At 37.0% G+C, this 22,047-nt stretch overlaps 1 protein-coding gene across 12 annotated transcripts in view; it reads right to left on the reverse strand.

The window, feature by feature from the left end:
* LOC123881085 (plasma membrane ascorbate-dependent reductase CYBRD1-like) overlaps positions 1–22,047 on the reverse strand; it is a 100,162-nt gene that overhangs the window by 21,666 nt on the left and 56,449 nt on the right. The window contains exon 1 of one of the 12 annotated variants that reach the window (XM_045929652.1): positions 9,076–9,110. The exons of 9 other annotated variants lie outside the window; for them this stretch is intronic. In XM_045929652.1, the coding sequence (XP_045785608.1) occupies positions 9,076–9,104 (29 nt within the window). In that variant the 5' untranslated portion in view covers positions 9,105–9,110. Of the gene's footprint in view, positions 1–9,075; positions 9,111–17,503; positions 17,827–22,047 lie in introns of those variants that run through there. 2 more of the 12 variants (XM_045929653.1, XM_045929655.1) reach the window with 2 other exon arrangements.

Below are 22,047 nucleotides of genomic sequence, written 5' to 3' on the forward strand. Positions count from 1 at the left end.
GTAAGTAGGTACGTATCTAGTTACGAAATAAATATTTTTGTATCTCGGTTAATATGTTGAAAGTACCATAACCTCGATGCCTTCGTACAAGTGCAAAATAATGGTGTTCTCAATAAATGTTAAAAAGTGGCCCACTGGCTCCACATAGTTTATGTATGTATACAACAATGTAGACCTTGTGTAAATGCCCATAAAGCGTGGGTACTTGATGGCCAGACCTGGTAGGTGCGTGGTAACGGTACAAAGCTACGTTTCTGAATGGCTGAATGGATTTCACTGGTTTGCGGTCAAGTTGGGTTAAATAATTCTAGGCTGCAGTAGTAGTAGTGTCATAATAAAAAAAAGTTCAAAAAACTATAACCCGACTACGGAAAAATGAGACAACTTAAACCTGACTTGGTACAAGTAAAATAAACTAAAAAGAAAGAAACAAGATAGGTGCTTAGTGCTATCATCGTCTTCATCGTCTTGAGTAAGATTCAATACGAATGCCGTGGTCGTGCGTTGTCGACAGCGTATTTCTTATCCTTGATTGACGGCATTCCCAATGATTTTATTTATCTACCAAATTAGAATATTTTCTTTTTGCTGTCGACAACGCACGACCACGGCATTTGTATTGAATCTTACTCAAGACGATGATAGCACTAAGCACCTATCTTGTTTCTTTCTTTTTAGTTTATTTTACTTGTACCAAGTCAGGTTTAAGTTGTCTCATTTTTCCTTAGTCGGGTTATAGTTTTTTGAACTTTTTTTTATTTGAAACTTTTCCGTTGTCTATGATGCGACGACTAACCGAGGTCTCGTGAATGGCCAATAGGTGGCGCTGTATGAGAAATAATAATTATAGTAAAAAGTGGTTTCTGTCGCTTGGTATATTTCAATAATAACTATATTTATATTTAAGAACTCAGAATTTTCTCCTCTTTCGTTGGACATCTCACTCGACACAATAGCAATTAAAAAATTTTTAAGACCCTCACTTTTTTTGATGTAACATCCGTCTGGCCAATTTTTTTCATATAAAATATAGCCTATGTCACCCTGGCCTTTACAACGAATCGATTGACACCTCATTCATCAAAATCGGCCCAGTAGTTTAGGCGCTACGGTGGAACACACAGAATCTGGATACAAACATACATACATATTACATACATACATACATACATAGACTGCTAAAATCATAACCCTTCCTTTCGGCTTTGCCGTAGTCGGGTAAAAAACGGAACTTGCTATGAACCTGTTCTGGATGCATCATGCATGCAGAGACGAATTAGGGGAGACCGGATACAAACGAAACATTCTTTTGATAAAAAAAATATTAGCCAACTGTGGCTCAGTTCAGCTCAACAGCCAAGCTTATACCTATTCAGCGAGACAATACGCCAGTATATTGGGCACTATGCCCAGAACTAATGACCACTTGGTGTCTCGGTGTCGGTGTATATTTTTTGTTAAATGAATATACTCGTACTGAGCATGTGAAAATTGCGTTAGGCATGCTTTACAATGTGCTATTCTGGGCCAATTAGTTTAAATATCATTTTTATCTTTTTATAATCTACTCTTTACTCTGCTTTGTTGCCTTAAAGTACTAAATTGTTTTTAAATATTTTACACAATTTGTTTTAATAAAATAGTAAGTAGTATCAACTTCAGCTATTTCGTACATAGAAATAGAACCTAAAATGTTTTTCTCATAATAAACATTCCGGACGAGTCTGTGATAAAGAAGGAAGAAGTGGGGCGTAAAGAATGCCGCATATATCACAATGGAGGTTGAAAACAAAGACATTATTACAAGAGTTTTCGGAAATTTCGTAACATGAATACGAAGGAAAGGAGTTGAAGGTATTCTAAGCTCATAACTACAATAAATCCTAACCACGTACCTAAATTTATTGGACGAAAACCCCGGTATAAATGTATCTAAGTTATATGAGAATATTCGATGCTTGTTAATATCGTGTTTACACATTTTTCTTGTGGTAATAAACACATTCCGCCCAAGATTCAGACTTCAGAGACGGCAAGTGAAATTGAAGCATGAAGAACCACGCGTAGGGGACGAAGATTCAAGGAAAAAAAGTATTACATATTATATAAAATCCCGGAATTCTAGAAAAATAAGGTAGATGGCAAACGTTGTGTTAGCTTTATATATAAAGTTAGAAACTTCTAAAACTTAATAATATGTTTTAGAACCCGATAGCAAAATAGGTAAGAAGAGTACAAGAAATGATTCTTTACAGAATAATTGACTGACCGAATTCACTAGGAATTTGCAAGTATTTATTAAACACCGCAAAAGGATTGAGAATCAAAAACCAACTTTAGAAAGGCTTGACCACAAATTATTTAAGAGTTTCGGGACCTATTCAAAGTTGGTAGAGTTTTTTGTTTGATAAGTTCCAAAAACAATATAATGGGATTGAGAGTAATCAAATTCCAAGGTAGGTAGGTAGGTACCTTTATATTCTTACAATCTTGTGGTTGTAGCTCCTATAGTTTGAGCAAATGTACTCCTTAACTTGAATTTAATAAAGCTCTTTTTCATTTTTTTTATTCGTTATGTTAAACAATTATTGGTTTGGTTACAAATTAAGTCAATGTGTTCCGATACGCATTCTTTAATTAAGTTGCCTACACGTGTTACGTTACGGTATACCTACGTGTTCTGTTTTTAAAATAGCAGGTACAAGTATCATCAATTCATGACACACTATACACTTACCCACATGTAATGATTACTTATATGTTCGAAAAAAGGTCGAGTTTCTAGTGGATTACCTACCTGTGTATATGGTTCAGAAATTAGGTATGTTCCAGGATAGGTATCACTATCCAAGTTCATCTAAATAATTACTTTTAAGTATCTAGAATAGTTATTAATTAAGGACATCGTGATGCTCCGAAAAAATCTAACTCTTATGTTTATCAATGAATAATAACTGTCCGGCCAGGCTTTCCCCGTCAATCCAAAAATCCAAAATTATGTATAAACAAGTGTAAATTATATCACCCCCCGACAAGTGAAGGTTACAGTAACTAGAAAAAAGCTGATAACTTTCAAACGGCTGAACCGATTTGCTTGGATGATAGCTAAGAACACTCTCGATCAAGCCACCTTACCTTTCAAACAAAAAAAACTAAATTAAAATCGGTTCATTCGTTTAGGCGCTACGATGCCACAGACAGATACACAGATACACACGTCAAACTTATAACACCCCTCTTTTTAGGTCGGGGGTTAATGAATGGTGAGAACCGTAAAATGCATTGAAATTTAGAAAGAGAACTATGGACAACAGCTGTAAGTAGCAACCCTGAAAAGTTATGTAGGTAGGAAGGTACAGACTCGTCATTTGTATACTGCTTTTATATCGTGGGCCCCTAATCAATCAAAACTATCTTTATCGCAGTTATTTTTAACTAAACAAGATAAGGCAAGGACGGTGTTATGTAAACTGATAGTCAAAAGGCTCATAAATTATATTATTAAGATGACAACGATAATGTATTGCGAATCGAGATAGTAACCTTGTTAGAAGATAGTTACGACCATTGAGTGATAAATCATAAAAATACAGACTCACACATCGGTGATTTTTCAAGAAACAATAGGTATTAAAATTATTATTTATCGCGATTACTTTTGTAACAATACTGTGAGACTTGTGTAATTATTATAAACATAGCAATCCCGTTCACTACTAGAATGGAGACCACGTAGCTGAAAAAACATCGAAAAACAAACCACCTCGTTAGAACATCACATCACCAAACTTGCTGGGAAAACTTGGTTATCCAAGTTTTCCCAGCAAGTTTGGTGATGTGATGTTCCCGGTGTTGGCGAGTTTTATAACTCGCCAACACCGGGAAGAATGGCGTGCACATAAGGAACTCTGTACGTCTAACAGGGGATATTACCTACGTAAAGACTAATATGATCTCACGACTAATCCTCATCTTATGTACCTAAGCCGTTTTGTACGACATCATCGCCTCTAGTATTTATTATAATGGCACCTCTTTGGCTACGGCATTTTTGGTGTCTGTTTGCACGGGCTTACGGTAAGACGATACGCTATGTGGAACATAATTATTTATTTTCATTCTCTATGTAAATATGACAAGAAGCGTTTGGTTTCTATGGAATTGCTTATAAGTACAGATCAGATTTTTTAAATGGAATCGGAACTACTTTTAGCTTGAAATTATTAATACGTACAGGTGCATTTTGAAATTGTACCTGTACGTATGAATAATTTCATTGTAAGCTCTACATAAGTTAGGTATTTTGCTGACTGAGTGAAACTAGGTGTTGGAGTTTGCTTGGAAGTCCGTTCGTTTTTCAACCTCTCTGTCAGAGTTCAACTTTAAAAAAAATAACATAACATCGGATGCAGGTTAGAGCTGGTACAAACATTTTAATCTATTATCTACCCAGGCTGTTGGGAACCTATTCGTTGAAAAGATTGAAAAGGACTTCAAGACATAACGTATACCTCGAAATCTAACGATTTGGGGGCTTTTTAAAAGCTTTTTCCGTGAGGTCTTACTACGCTACTACGCAAACCATTTGCATATCCTATACATCCTCGTACCTATTATTGACCTTTTTCTTTCTATCTACCCTACAAAGAACTACCTCTTACGCACAGGGGTGTATTTTAAGATTTTGCACCCTGGGCCAATAAGGTTTGCCTCCCCATAAATTAACGAGAAAAAAATCAACCAAACAATGAGTTTTATGCTTTTTGTAAATTAGGTAGACTGGTCATATTTCTTGGCTTGCGCGGCCCTTACGACTTGCTGCCCTGGAGCTGTGGCGTGGGCCCTATTGCCCCTAGGGTAAATCCTTCCCTGCTCACGTGGATAGAACACATAAACTCGGGTAGAAGGAGGGTCTTTTGTCACAAGTCGCAACTGGCAATTCACAAGTGTGTCAATAGCACAGGAGTTAGAATCATTCAGGTACCTACATCGCGTCCGTGAATGCCTTCATATGGTTTATTCATAACCACGTTTCCAAACACGTGGGCACGTGAAGGTATTCTGTTATTCATACCACTACCACAAGTTAACACGGTGTACTGAGTACGTTATGTGGCCTACAGGGAGTAATCGATTATTGAGCGAAAGCTCTCATATTGCAATACCCCACTATTAAATAGGTATACCTACTTACTGTACCTACTAAATGGCGCCTGCGACTTCCATTGCGTGGATTTAGATCTTGTAAAATTTTCTAGGAAAACAAATACACTTTCGCGTATATTTATCGCATATACTTAAGTACCGATTATTGAATATTTTTTAAACATCTGCGAAAATAGCGCGGTTTGAAAGTCTAGGCATAATATAGATTAATATGAAGAACTTAATATCACAGAATATTATAATAGTACGTAATATACGTATACCTTATTATTCATTCAATAAAAAATTAAAGTTAAAGGCCTTTACAGTGGGAATCATCATCATCATGATTACCGGCTCATGATCATCATCACCGTCTCAGTATTGGCAAGAAGGATTTGGCCGTACTAAAACGTTGGCCAAGAGCCAAGAATTCTTAGATATGTACAAGAATTGAATGAATACGCCTAGAATATTACGAATTGGTACCTACCTGAGTAACTCACTAACTGTTGACACAACATCTACGCCTAAAATCTCTATAATAGGTAGATACCTAACTACCTACATTACAAACATATATGCGCTTACTTGCTTGTTACATGCCTACTCATTCATACTTTCGTTGTCTATAAACAGTGAACAAGAGTTTCGAGTTTCATTGTAGTCGACCGACAAGTGGACTCACTTTCTATTATTCCAAGTAAGTAAGGTAAGTAGGTATAAAGCAATCTTGAACATCCGATGGACCAGTCAATGTAGCATCTTGCAATAATGTGAATCGATTTGAAACTTACATGGAAACGTTTGAGTAACATCTTTTATGGGTAACTAGGAATTTGTTTATATGGGTTTCCTTTGATACATATAGACTATGTAATGTAACATAGGTAGCCAATAGACTACTTATTCTACGATTTGAACGTTTATAGATTACCTTTTCAATTTGTTCAGGCTTTGTGGGAAATCTAGCTAAAACAGTTTTGTAGTTACGACATATAGAAACCTTAATCCAGTAATGTATATTCTTAGAGTAAACAAAGCACAGGGAATTCCAAACAAATGTAGTGAACACTGAACATGGTTCTTGATCGATAGATACGAGTATGTGTATGCTTACATAAGGGATGGTAAACATTATACCGGTTTCATGATTTAAACTGGACTGAAGCTTATTGCTTAATCCAAATTAAAAAATAATGTCGACACGGTTATCGGCTCACTAATTTTTATAGGTATACCTACTTAGTTACAAACATACAGGGTTTATAAACAACAAATCAAATATTGACCAATAAGTATAATTTATACCTGCCTACTTATGAAAAGACCTGGCCTGACTCCTGACTGGCTGATGTAAAAACGCATAGCCTAAACCATTAAGAAAGGATATTTGGAAATTCCACTTCTAAGGGGGTTAAATAGACGATGAAAGTTTGTATGGAAATCCGTCATTTTTTCAAAATCATCCATGAAAATTGGTATTTGGGCTCTCGTTTAAAAACCAAAAGATACATGTTTTCGTAATTTTTGGAAATTCCACCGACTCACCGATTTTCAAAAATTCCACTTGAGAGATGTCGCGGCTGGTCCGCCAGCTTGTATAATCAAATTTTAACCAAAGTTCACTGAGTTCGAAATAGTACACGTACTTTACTAACTGTGACAGTATAAAGAGTAACTCTTAACAAGCTAAGAACTCAAGACATCTCACTGGGGACTAGTATTTAATGGAGTAACTTGTTCACTAATTGCAGTTAACTCTACAGTTTAAATTATCTATACTGTATGCGTTAAGGGGATAATTAAAGCAAGCGTACGCGACATGAATGCTCTGGTACATTTTATGGAAGAGATAAACTGATCCTAAACAAAGCCGGATGTTGCCTAAGGCTTGAGAGCTGAATAATAATACTAGAATAGATGTCATACTAGTAATGATCTATTATAAATCCTCGTGGTGGACTGTGGCCTAAGCCTTTCTCATTCTCAGAGATGACTCGTGCTTAGCACTGGGCCGGCAGTGGGTTGATGGAGATGATGATCTAAAGCCGATACCTGGACGAAATTTGACTGAAAATAAGTTTTTGAAGAGTTTCTCACTAAGAAGCGAGGAATTTCGTTTCAAATAATTTCTTCGCGAAGCGTACCTACCTAAAAGATTTACATCACTACCATGGATCACTACTTACAAAACTCGGACGTACGCGGAAAATAAAGTGGTCCAGTGTAAAGTTGCAACGTGGCAGTTAGCGCATGTCATAGAAATTTAATGCACGAGGTCGGTTGAGATCTTTTTTCTACAATGCACAGTCATGTCTCTGTGGTCATACACCTCGTGTTCAGGTTGCACTACTTGTAATGCGTGAACCAGCTTTCTTGATAAGAATAGGTCAAACTAAGCTATATTCTTTGGCACAAGCTTTGGCATAACAGCCGCGCATAGACGCATGGCAAGTAGGTACTTCCTAGCGTTTTCTCTGTGTTTTATTTTCAGTAATTAGGTATACCAATTTCCCCCATAAACTGAGTTTTCGTTGCTATCAAAAATATTCGACTGCACTCCGTCGGCTCTTAGTATGTTTTACTCCCCCCTACAATGGATAAAAAAGGTTCACCCCAAAAATCTGCGAAAATAGGCGGGTGGCCTTTTTTCGGCTCCTTTTCAAAGATGCTAATGCAACTGTACATGAGAACGTTCAACCTTAGTTGCAATATTTCTTGACTATTTTGTTGCACCTGTGTACATTGCAAAATAATTTTATCGGCAACAATCCACAAATCATCTTAGATTGTACGTCTTACCTACTACCTGACCTTTCGCATTGTCCAAGAGTTGGCTAACAGATGCAATGAGCATCGCACCTTATTTGAAAGTTTATTAAGTTGCTTAAACGTCGATAGAAGCATAGAAAAGTTTTGTGTTTATCCTTTTGCAGCTTATTTAAATTCACCTTATATATATTCAACTTATAGTTGAATTTTTTTTTTGTTCCCCATCAAATTGTGGTTTTCAGTCTAAAAAAATCTATTACCAGCGGAAATATAAGAAATTTCCGCTGGTAAAAGATTTTTTTTCCAAAAGTAACATAGGCTATATGTATTGAAACATAGTATATCAAATTTCACCCGAAAGAAGCCAGGTGGATTAGTTAGTCGTTAGATGAAACCGGGTTGCCGCTAACGATTATATTATAGCCGAGAGCAAGTTTCAAATATTGTACAACTATTATTTCTCACGCTACCAACGTTGAATGCATAATCGTCTAGTTAACAAGATGTCTTGGGCTCAAAAGATTTGTCATCGAAAATATAGGTATCATTAGAAAACAATAGTTGTGAAACTGAACCGGCAAGGCAGTAGCAAGGTCGGTAGCATAACAACAAATCTCATAGCTTGCATTCTTCCTGCCTTCACCGGTCTACCTTGAATATGGCTTGAATAGCTCTGGCTGCAATTCTAGGATTGTCGAAACATATCTAGAAATACCCCGGGTGCTTTATATTGAGATTAACAAACAACTATAACTCAAAATTAAAAAAAAAAACAATTCAGAAGGGCTGGAGCCCGCTCCTACAAAACTCCATTTCACTACAGCGCGCTTGAAACAACAAAGTGAACTTGTATAACGTATCCTACTTTACGGTGAAGTAAGATTTGTTAATTTGTACGCCATGTACGCTACCTACTTTTCGTATTTCGAGAAAGTTTTAGTAAAGCTCGTTAGGTTTATAAAGTCAACATTAAAGAAAATTAATTTTTGAATAATAAACGATTTATTTATAATTTATAATTAGGTAAAACTGAGCAAACTGAACCGACTACTCGAAAATGGCAGAAAGTGTGTGGATGAGGTAGGCACTGGCGCATTCCTATGTCCAGCAGTGAACGGAAACAGGCAGGTGATTAGGTTATCATTAAAATCATACCGTGCTTTGAGATCCTCCATCAGAAACATCAGATATTTTCCGAAGATTGGCAAATAAATTTTCATCACTTTACGTTTCATAAGTTCAGTTACTTAATGATTTCATTTAAATAATATTATACCTTAGCACAATGTGCATTTCACGGTATTGAATAAATTAAATAAATGGCAGTGCCAAACACTTGTATTCACAAAATACCTACTGACTTTGAAATTGAGTGTCAAGTTGTTTTATTGTTAAAAATGTTTGGCTGCTGACGCGTATTACAATAAAGTAGTATTTTCATATTATTATGTCGTAATCTTGGCTACCTATGTATAAGTATATAAATGTACAAAGTCATATCAGTGGCTCAAATAATTTAAACAAATAAGAATGGTTGTGCAAAGAATGTACCTACCTACTCGTAACTAATAAGCGTTTTTGTTAGTATTGAAAAATACGTTGCTCATACGCCTCCTGCAGATTTTGCCAGTTCTCGCTTTGTATACGATCACGTTAAATAGTTTTCATATAACAGGAGTTGGTTTTCGTAATTCAATTAAAATTTTAATTGAACCAAAAAATCAGCTAAGTATTTTTAATCTGACTAACAGCATCTTCATTCTGTGTGTACTTTGCGATCATCATTATTCTATAGCAGAGTTACTCATAATACTCGCTAATACTCATGAATCATAAATGCAGATGTTTAAAATAGAGATCATAACAAGTAACTAAAATAGTGTTTATGTAATCATTTAAATGTTACAAACTAGAATCCCATAGAAAACATAGAAAATAGGAAAAAAAGGTTTAAAAATCATACACTCCAGACAGGGTTATTATATTATAACTACAAGGGAGAAAAAGGGAAGGAAGTGATGGCGGGTTCTGAATTCTAATGTTACACTCAAAACGCCTGAATGTAAAATTACGTATACATATACGAAAATTGAACTTCATAGATCAGAACTCGCCGTAAGGAAAATTGTCCCCACAAGATGCAAAATACTGACAAGAATAAGTAAAGAGATGATTATAGCCGCAAGCAATCTTTTACAGCTTACAGGTTTTGGTGAATTAATAGTGGTTAGAGAGGAGCATAGAGCAAACTGTGTATAATAGAAGATAAATAAATTTAAATGCTCAAATTAATGTAGGTAATGACTAATGAATGAAATACTTTATTTTACAATGAATAAAATATCACACTAATATTATAAAGGCGAAAGTTTGTATGTGTGTGTGTATGTGTGTGTGTGTGTATGTTTGTTACTCCTTCACGCAAAAACTACTGGACGGATTGGGCTGAAATTTAGAATGGAGATAGATTATACTCTGGATTAGCACATGATGCTAATCCAGAGGATGCTAGGAGTCTCATGGACCGAATTTCGCACCAACGTCTCTATACTCCAAGAACTCGGAATTAAACAACGGCTTTCAGCGTTAGTACAGAGTCGCATATTGAAATTCTTTGGACACGTCTCCCGGCGTGAGAGTAACTCCATAGAGCGTCTTGTCGTGCAGGGCAAGGTGGAGGGCACCAGAGGGCGAGGAAGGTCGCCCATGCGATGGACCGACCAAATTAAATCTGCTGTGGGCGGTCCCTTGCACGAGTGTACCAGGCTGTCAGCCAGCAGGGAGAAGTGGCGAATGCTCGTGAGGCGTGTAACATCTGCCCTCAAAGACGTTGCTTCATGATGACCACGACCGCTCTGTCAAGAGTGACACGACAAAGAAGAAGAAGCACATAGGCTACTTTTTATCCCGGAAAATCAAATAGTTCCCACGGGATTTTTAAAAAACTACATCCACGCGAACGAAGTCGCGGGCATCAGCTATATTTTATATAGGCGTTCAGTAAACTTTGATAGTTTACCGAAATGTCGTTAGATTTTTCACGCCCAATTTCACATTTCTAATGCCTATAAGAACCGTTTCAGATACTTTGCCGTTGTAAGCGTGGTTTTAATAATATACCTAATGCTACGGTATTACACTAACGAGGTGTTAAATTAGAATTGTAATGCTCTATTAGGTAGGTAGGTACCTATATTATTACTCCATAGTATAGACTAAAGTATGTTTATAAGTTATAACGAAATGAAACTTTTTTTTTCTTCAGTTTCGAGTTGCCTTCTCTATTAATATTAATTCCCAGTTAGACTAGATGATCTAAGATCATCAACACATACCAATGTTTGTATGCTTTTTAAATACACCAGTTTAATATGCAAATGTTGTACGCTTATTCTATGCACGCTGTATATGAATTAATTAGCATATTATCATTTCAAACAACAAATACTTACATTGAATACAATATTATATTCTTTACTAGCTGTGCCCGCGACTTCGTTCGCGTGGAATAGTGACTTTTCGGGCAGCATGTACGTTAAAAATGTTCGCCGTGATTCTTTAAATTGACATAACTTTTTTATTTATGAACCGATTGACATGAAATAAACACTAAATGTTAAGTGAAGCTTACAACAATATATTAGTGAAAACCGTATCTAAATCGAATAAGCCGTTTCTGATATTAGCGTGCACAAACACACAGACAAACAGACAAAAAAAAATTAATTACAATTTCGGGTTCGGCATCGATATAATAACAACCCCTGCTACTTTTTTTTATATATTTCCATTGTACAGACACCACTTTTCTACAATTTTATTATATTATATGTAAGTATAGACTTTTTATAGTATAGATAGGGTACCTATCGACTAAACATTGTAATCACGGAGAGTTCATCAGGAACCTGTGTCAGGAACAAACTATAACCATAGGGTGCCTGTCCACTGAAGCAATGCCAAGTAGAGATGTGTTTAGTCAAATAGTTTAATAGATTTTTTGAAAGACGACGTTATAAAATTAATTAATACAATTATGACATTATCTATCAAAACACATCTATCTGCATAACACATCTCCACTCCGCTTCGCTTCAGTGGGTGTCCCAACAGTGAAATATTTTCACTGTAGAACAGCTGTAGTAGTACCTAACTTATATTATAGAGCTGCGCCAGAGAGTTGCAGTGTTACTAGAGTCAGTGATGTCACGCAAAATGACCTCAACCTAACTACTATCCATAAAAGAAGAATAGTCGTGCTTTTGGCCATTCCGTATGTTGGCGCTGGACCTGTTTTAACTCCGTTTGTTAATAATATCACTATATTTATTATAAAATTTCGTTAAAATAACAAGAGTTAAAGAGATAGCTACTTTTAGGTGTGTTTACTTACAAACAGTGATTATTATTATACCTTAGTAATAATTCTAAGCTTTTTTGTTATCTTTTGACAGGATCTAAGGGTCAATCCAGACTGACGCAGAAACGAAGCGGTAATCTTAAATTTTAGATAGCTTATCGACTTCTATCTCCACGACGAAGTACACTTTCAACCGAAAACAAAAAAAACGACTTCAATAACCACAAACACTAAAAAGTAAAAAATTGATTAATTTATTACCGTATGCATTATGTATACAAGGGTTATTGTAGTTCTATAATAATATTTTTGGAGCCGGTGCCAATTATTCGCACGAACCGTCTACCCTTCCTGCACATTGGCACCTGATAGGCACCGACTCCAAAAAATATTATTATAGAACTAGAAAAAAACATACGATCGAATTGTGAACCTCCTCCTTTTCTGAAGTCGGTTAAAAACGAGGAAAAGGCGCAATAATGTGTCATGCATTTTTTATTTTCTTCACGTGCCAAACCCGTATTATACGCTGCATAGGATTTGTTCCTCTTAGTCTATTTAACTCAATGAGCGCACATAATAACATCCTTTTACTCGACTGTTGGCTCAATTCTTAAGCACTCAGCCTCCATTCCGCATTCCCAGCGAGTGGTTAGCTAATGTCCACTATATATCCAACTAGTGTAGGTACCTAGGGCATACCTCCTACAGGTTTACGATCGCTTAACGCAATGCTCTGTACAACTGAATATATTGCGTAATATTCAAGCACGGAGTAAAAGAGGTCGCACACTACAACCGTACCTATGCTCAAAACAGTCGAGCTCATAGAAATCTGGTCGAGACGTATGCAGTGATCATCATCCTGATCATTACAATCAACCCATCGCTGGGCCACTAATTGCCTCCTCGGTGACAAAGTGCGAAGTGACAGACTTCAAACACCTTTGAAAACCTTATCTAGAACTCTCAGGCATGCCGGTTTCTCACGATATTTTCCTGCACCGTCGCCTATGTACTATGCGTACTGAAAAGTGCGTACTGCGTAGCATTTAGAAACTACTTGCAATTTGCGACTTTTACGGCTCTTGCAGTTAGTCTCTAATATGCGATGAGCAGCATTAAAATAGGGTAATTTTAAATGCATTACTGAAATGAAATAACCGATAAAAACAATTTGTACAATCGGAGACCTTATCGTTAAGACCACGATCTCTTCACGACAACCGGCCTGACTAGGGCTTACTGGGATTACCTACTGCTGTACTAAAGCTGACAGGGGTACGCCGTAAAAACAATTCTATGATACAAAATCGAAAGACTACTTGGTACAATAAAAACCTAAGACTATTTTACTCAAACACTGCCTATACCCACTGTATGACATTGGTCTTAAACAGTGTAATTCAAATTCTAAAGTGGACTAATATAGGACTCGAGAACAGAGTTCTGCAAACTACATTAATTTTTCACTTATTATTGTCATAAAAGCCCTAGCTGCGAATACTTATTCCGACCCAATAATTTCTATAGGTACCTATAGAAATTATTGGGTCAGACTATTTTCTGTACAAAGAAAAGTACCTATTATAACAGCCTTAGCCTTTACACAGAAATACAGTTGTGCCTTTGACAGGTTTTCATACGACCAAGATATTCTATACTTGAACTTCTTCTCTACTACATCTCTATTAGGTAGCTGAGTGAGTTATAGCATATGAATATATAATAAGCATAATAATAATAATTCCTATAAGCATAATAGGAATTTCGAATTATCCGTGTGGTAAGGACGCGGTAATCGCGCGAAATATTTCGTGTTTAAATGCACTTTTATATACTACAAGTGTATCTGCAAAATATACAAAGCTTCCAGCTAACAATAGGTAGATATAAGTACTTACTATTGCAAGCCATCTTCCGAACAGCAAATATTCGTCACGATAGGTGATGATTGGGTGAACTAGATCAGACGTCGCGCTCTCCAATTAAGGCCACTTTATATGCAAATACCATGTTTTCATACTCTGTACCTACCTATTCATAATTTTGGCCCGACCAAATAATAGGAAGTACTTCGCATTCTAATTTTACCTCCGAATGTCGTTCATCCTGATATTGATTCGCATTTGACTTCAAAATAATTTGCTCTCTCAATACCTACTTATTAAAATAAAATATGTTGGTTCTATAAAAGTAGAGACATTCAAAATTGTTTAATTTCTATTAGTTACTAACTACCAGAAAACAGTGATCTTAGGAAAAATTTAGTTAAGTTCAAAACCCTTTATGGATAATAATAAATCTGGAAATTATTATTCCTGAACTTATCATCACTTTTATTTACATTGTACTTTATTTTTAAAGGACTTCCTGATCTTATATTCATAAGTAGATTTACTTCTATTCATGCCAAACTATCTGGATATGAAATCACTAGAGCCTAAAAATTAAGTAAGTACAATAGCAGCAAAAAATCATGAATGATTTTGGATCGTATTAGTTCGGAAAGAAAACAACGCTGTTTTCAAAGTAGTCAACTTTTCCTGCAAACATCGTTACGTGTTTCTAAACATGGAACAGTGAAGTGCCTTCAGCAGTGCACTGTATCGAACACCGATAACTGTCTTCGATAGTTAGTTCCGATATAGGTGTTATTGGAGTTTGCTAACCGAATTCGGCAGTAATAACATTGAGTTGTGGAATTTGTAAGCCGTAATAACCATGTGGTTAAGACGTCCACCTCCTATTTGGGAGTTCTATGGTTCGATCCCGAGCAAGCACCTCTAATTATGCAGAACTAGCAGACGCCCGCGACTTCGTCCGCGTGGATTTAGGTTTTTCGAAATCCCGTGGGAACTCTTTGGTTTTCCGGGATAAAAAGTAGCCTTTGTGCTAATCCAGGATATTATCTATCTCCATTCCGAATTTCAGCCAAATCCGTCCAGTAGTTTTTGCGTGAAGGAGTAACAAACATACACACACACACACACACATACACACACATACACACACATACAAACTTTCGCCTTTATAATATTAGTGTGATAATGTGTGTTTTAAGCAATTAAATATCACTTGCTTAAACGATGAAGAAAATAATCGTGAGGAAACCTGCATGTCTGAGAATTCTCCATAACATTATCAAAGGTGTATGAAGTTTGCCAATCCGCACTTGGCCAGCGTTACGGACTATGGCCTAAGCCCTAAACAGATCATGATGATGCTGAACAGAATACGATTTATAGTTTTCCCAGAAGCTTTTCAAGCAAAAAGCTCTTTCGAGTAGATATATTTTCGGGCATCTACTGCCATCACATTAGATACCGCAAAAATTCATATTCTATGAATAATATAGGAATCATTATTCATTAATGGTATTAAAATCTTATCATCTTTTATAACGGGTTTTATGTCAAACTTGACAGATCCTATAAGAACAGCTGTCAAATTTGACGTCATTAAAATCATTTCGAGCGTAGGCGCATGATTGCGCTTTATATCATAAGAATGTCATACGTATCGGGGTCATATTATTTATTTCTCAATTTACTTTGATTAAAATATAAATATAGGTTTCCTTAACTGAAAGGATTTTAGGTTAGGTATTTTTGATTAAAATGTAAAGAATTAGCTTCTCGCTGAAACGCGTAAGAGGCGCACTAAGAGTAGGTATACGCGGCCCATAGGATGTTGTTACCGCGAAATGACAATGAAATCATGATAAGAGTGAAAAACCTAACTCCAGAAAGTCTAAAACGCCGGGCAAATAGCTTCGCTTTCGCGTTTCTCCGAGAAGGTTTCTGTGTTTATCTTAGAAAAACTAAAGTACAGATAGTATATGCGACCATATACAATCAAACAATTAAATACAATCTGGCACGTACAGTTTTCGTGTATGGTGAATCTAATGAGTCTAATGACTAAACGCTATAAAAATAATTGCGTCATCTAAATATATAAAAGGAAAAGGACTGATCTATCAACGCACAGCTCAGATCGGGGATCGGGCCGGACTAAGGACGAATCGGACTGAAATTAGGCATGCAGATTAGATGCAGGATAGCTATTGTGACGAAGACATCCGCTAAGAAAGGATTTTCGAAAACTCAACCCCTAAGCGGGTAAAAAGGATTTCTTTTTACAAAAAAATAGCGAGCAAACGAGCAGGTGGGTCAGCTGATGTTAAGTGAGAACCGCCGCCCATGAACATTTGCAGCACCAGCAGAACCGCCGATGCGTATCCGGCCTTTCAGGAATTTGTTGGTCTGCCCCTTGAATAACCCCATGTTGTAATATCATAGGGTTTCGAAATTTTTGTAGCCCACGCGGACGAAGTCGCGGGCGTAAGCTAGTTATACGTATGAATAACATCGGTCTAATCTCGTCACATAAACAAACAATGTTGAAGCCTCCTGCCTCTTGCCTCTTCCGTGGAGATTATCATTCGCGGCATCGCTGCACGGTCGTGCTTCAGGGAATGCTATTGTTCCAACTTGATCTTTCGAATACGAATGTCACTTTCTTCCCATTGTATTCACCTAAATAAACTTTCGGTTAACTATTATTTAAAGGAAACCTCATAGGTATTATGACATTCGTAAACGTACGCACCCACGCGTTTAATGCGTTTCGAATAACATGTAAATCTTGCTGTCATGCGCAGTTTTGGTGATATTATGCATACCTATTGATGAAAAGGTTACGGATATTATATATTAGTGTCACATAAATAATTGTTAGATGTGTAGTATAATATAAATCTACATTAAGATAAAAACAAAACGTAACAGAAACTTGTAAACTTGTTAAGTAGATAGACATAATGACCTTTGGTGACGCATCCTACATTTATTTTTATCTAAAGTACTTCAAAAGTTTAACAGCTGATTTAATTGAGTATGGCCAATTCAATTGTTATGCCTACCTACTACGTATTAACTTTTAGCTAAGAGTAACTCATTTACAATAAAATTTATTTTTATCTAAACTCAATCAAAAGCTTTGAACCTGATTGAGTAGGTACGTACGTGCAATGTGCATTTTAATTAGCGGATATACTTCACATCTTCGCTCAATGTAGTTTATTTAGTGTATATTTTTAAAAGGAGTAGGTGTTTCAGAAGAAGTATTTTAGGTGATTCTAACTCCTATACGGTTGAGACCTAGACAATGAGCTTTTAAAGAGTTGCGTGGTATTGATAAGCAAAAACAAATACGTACGGCCTCTGTTTCAGTTGATATCTCTGACGCATCGTGGCTGAGACAACAGCTGATTTCCCAATCACTGTACCAAGGAGAGTAATCACCGATCTTTTTTCACATGAGCCATGAAGTCATCCAACCATGCGGGTGTGGGAGTCCGAACCGAGCGTGTCGTGTAAAGCAAGTTCAATGTAGTATGACTGAGGTACTGAATGTCAATTGAAGATGTTTTAGGAAATGCACAATCCGCGCGGAAATTATCAGGTTACTGTGTTATTGTATTACCGCAGAACGTGTATCGGGCGGTCGGTGGGGCGCGCGACTGTGCCGGCGCCCGCGCACCTCGTCGCCTCGTCCCAACATTAGCGAGCCGTATCAAACACCACGGTGCAATCAATTTATGCAAATTACCGACGGGATGGAACTGGACACGAATAAATTGGCTATCAAGACCGGCAATGGTCGGATATATAAGTGCCATGGGGACATGAAATATAAACCTTTGCAAGCGCACACGCATAACAAATACGTGCGGGTGCGTAATTGATGTAATTTTTCTTTTATATTCCTGTTATTATGGATCTTACATTTATTTTAAGGCGATTGAAGAATTGCTTTTCGGTGAGAACTAAGGGCATTCGTTATTATGGCATGCAATAAGTAATTCGCTAACAATAAAATGACAGCCTTTGACGCTGACAGTAAGCATCTTGGTAAGCATTTTTAATTGACAGGTTAAACCTGTAGGATGTCCCAAAATATGGGATATATTATGGTCAAGATGTGATGAAGATTTTTGGAGATGGTCGACAGAACTGCCCAACGGACGACAGTAGTATAGCATAAGTACTATAGCTTGAACAGTAGTACCTATAGCATAGTAGATAGGTACTATAATAGCTAACGTACTGAGAGCGGTTTAAATTTTTTTCCTATTATGTAACTGAAATTCTAGTAGGTAATCTTGTCGATTTCAAACATTGCGTAATTCAGGTAGCACCCAAATAACTGATTTCGTACATTTTGTCAAAAGTGGAACACTGTAATAACACGTCAGTCTTTTTGGTCGGCCGTTCCGCGCCGGTGGACCTGTTAAGAGTTATCGCCTTGCTCAGTAACCGATTGTCCAGTTTGAGTAATACACGAACTATTAACCACTGTACATAATATAGTTCAGTGACTATTACAATCATTTTAGGCTTGGATACACGACACGTAATGGAAAAGTGTCTAACGTGGCTTTAAAAAGTTGTAATATATTGACGTCGCGTGAAGAAAGCTCTGAATGACAGCTGCGCATGGGTAGGTAGGTATATCTACACTTTGCATTTGTGCATTGTAAGGACATCTACTGAGGATGCTCCGGTGTCGGGACGAAACCTGCGTCGAGTGGTTTTTTGGTTTGTGTGGTGCTGCGTGGTGGTGTCGCGTATTGCTTGCTTGGTTGCTGGCTTTTTGTGCATGTTTAGCCGTGGGGGGGGGGGGGGGGGGGGGGGGCATATCGCATGCTGCATGTTGCACTATATATATTTGTCTGGGTTAGCGGATTATAGCAAATTAAGCTTTTGGTTCCTTGTATATCTTGGACTTCCGCAAAGTAATGCCTGATTCTGTCGAACATACAATATCTATACTTAAAGAGGTAAAGTTTGTAAATTTGGACTTGGATGTAGGGGGTAATCTCTTGTACTAATGAACCGAAAATTCTTCCTCTGATATCTATAGTTATCTCTGAGTGCTATTAGGTTAGTTCTGAAGCCATTCAGTATCAACTACTAAAATAATATCTATTTTAAATAATTTGTGACTATCAGAAAATGAAACTGTAATTTTATTAGTATAAACTAGCTTTATATTAGGAAGCCAAACGTTAATATTATGGAATGTCGAGGTCTCTAAAGAGGACTCCACTCAATTGCTGTAGCCTGTAGACTGTAGAGCACAGCTACAAATAGACTAATAGTTCAATAAATCGTTTGCAATTACTTTGATTGTAAGTAAGTCATCATCATCATGAATTTATTACCGGCCCACTACTGAGCACAGCTCTCCTCTCAGATGGAGAAGGGTTTAGGCCATAGTCCGCCACGCTGGTCCAGTGCGGATTGGCAGACTTCATACACCTTTGAGAACATTATGGAGAACTCTCAGACATCCAGGTTTCGTCACGATTTTTTCCTTCACCGTTATTTCAAATAATAATAATTGCTAATAACGCACATAACTGAAAAGTTAGAGGTGCGTGCCCGGGATCGAACCCCTGACCTCCAGAATAAGAGACGGATGTCTAAACCACTAGGCTATCACGGCTAGTAAGTAATACGTAGGTATTGATTTCTTAAACAAATGATGACCAAATGGAGAACATCTACTTAACGTAAAATGAAGGCGTTGTGAACTTGTGTTACAACGCATAGGTATCAAGCGTTGCAACGTTGATCAAATCGGTAACTGGATGGGTGACCGACTGATAGAGGTCCGAATATGACGTTTACCTCCCCTCCGTGCCTCGAAGAGCAAGGACCGGTTTTATTAACAGTAACATCTCATACCTACTCGTAATATCAATAGTTAAATCATAGTTAATTATGTGGAAAAATCTGAAAACCGTTGTTATCCCAAGAATACTCATATCCATTCTACCATTACAGGGGAATATTTACACCACCCATTATAATATCAAATCGTGCATACCTACCTACTTCCACGTACACATGGAAATTGTGACACCAACTCGCCTGGCGGTGTGCGCTATGAACTTCGGCCGTGGCTAGTTAGGTACCACCCTACCGCATAGGTGCTGTTACTGGTCCGGTTAATACCTACCTATAGGTAGAATAGGTATAATATAAAATCCCGGTTAGCTCGCTTCCATTTAAACTGTACTGTCACTTACCACCACGACGTAAGATCGCCGTCAAGGGCAAACCTATTATCGAATAAAAATAAATTTAAAAAAATATACTGTAGGTACTGTAAGTACAAGTGGTGCAAGTCATAAGGCTTTGAAATATCCAGAATGCACAAACGAACGAGTTTCCTGTTATCAGCAATAGAAACCGGTACAAATAGACTGTATAATTGACACCGTCACTGGCAACGCAGAATTGCAGGCATCTACTGGTAATAGGTATAGGTAATAGACCGTGCAAGGCAAACCACACATGTGATCAACACTGACATTATGGCCGTTAGAATTAAACACGCATAATATTTTTGAAGTTTTATATGTTAACTAGACTATGCCCGCGACGTCGTCCGCGTGAATTTAGATTTTCAAAAATCCAAAGGCAAAAATAGGCTATGTCCATTCCCGGAATGGAAGCTATCGCTGTACCAAATTTCGTCAAATCGGTTAAACGGATGGGCCGTGAAAAGCTAGCAGGTAGACATACTTTCGCATTAACTTATAACGTTAAGTTTAGTATGGATATGGTCCAAAACCGTGAAGTATGTAATTAATACCTTCAAAAGAACTAGGTTTATCAAGCAGCTAAGTGTAGAAGATAAGATGAAGACGACGAACGGCGTCGGTAATTAAAAAACTGATACTTAGACTAAAAAAGCTGAAATACTAACTAGTAACTACGAAACCAACTAGCATACTATATATTATGCTAAGGGCCCTTTAAATTGTTATAATGTTTTTCGCCCCAATAATATAAGTTTTGTAATACATTATAATATAAATTACATATAAAATATACATACCTATTACCGACTCATCTATCAATCAAACTTACTTTATGCTACTTCATAAATTTTGTAAATAACATACATTTAACATCAATTTTGTATTATTATGGCAAGTAGTAGGTAATCGCAAGTAAACCTCACGACCGAGAGAAAGGTGCCAATGAAAGTGTTCGGTTGTGCCAATGAAAATTGCTTCTCGAAACCGCACCATCGTTATGTCGATACTTGATATACCATGCCACGTTGACAAACACAATAATTCAAAGTACCTATTCAGTAGAACCTTAGTGCGCGAGTTTGACTCGCATTTGGCCTTGTGAGGTACAGAACCCTGTAGTCTGGTGGGAGGCTTCGGCCGTGGCTAGTTACCACCCTACTAGCAAAACCGTGCCGCCAAGTGATTTAGCGTTCCGGTACGATGCCGTGTAGAAACCAAAGGAGGTTCCAGGTTAGCCCGCTTCCATCTTAGACTGCATCATCACTTACCACTAGGTGAGATCGCAGTCAAGGGCTAACTTGTATATGAATAAAAAAATATAATAATAAAAAGCCAACTTGTCCGTCATAACGAAATAACGACATTACTAGGCACCAGGTTGAAACTCGACTGAAAACAAATTTCGTTTGCAAGTTTTTACCAATGAAAAATAGGTACCTAATTAAGTAATTATACTACACGTATTATTTCTAGAAGAAAGAAACTTAAATCCGTGTATATCCAGAGCGAGTCAGCTAATAGGTATCTGATATTTATGCATCTGACTACAAATTAACCCCAAAATGTCACCAACTCTGTTTAATTTCTAATTAGTAAGTAATTTTATCAGTGTTGGTTGACCTTGTTTTATATCTGCTCTTCTCATTAC

This window comes from Maniola jurtina, chromosome 3 (assembly GCF_905333055.1).
Source record: "Maniola jurtina chromosome 3, ilManJurt1.1, whole genome shotgun sequence".
NCBI lineage: Eukaryota > Metazoa > Arthropoda > Insecta > Lepidoptera > Nymphalidae > Maniola > Maniola jurtina.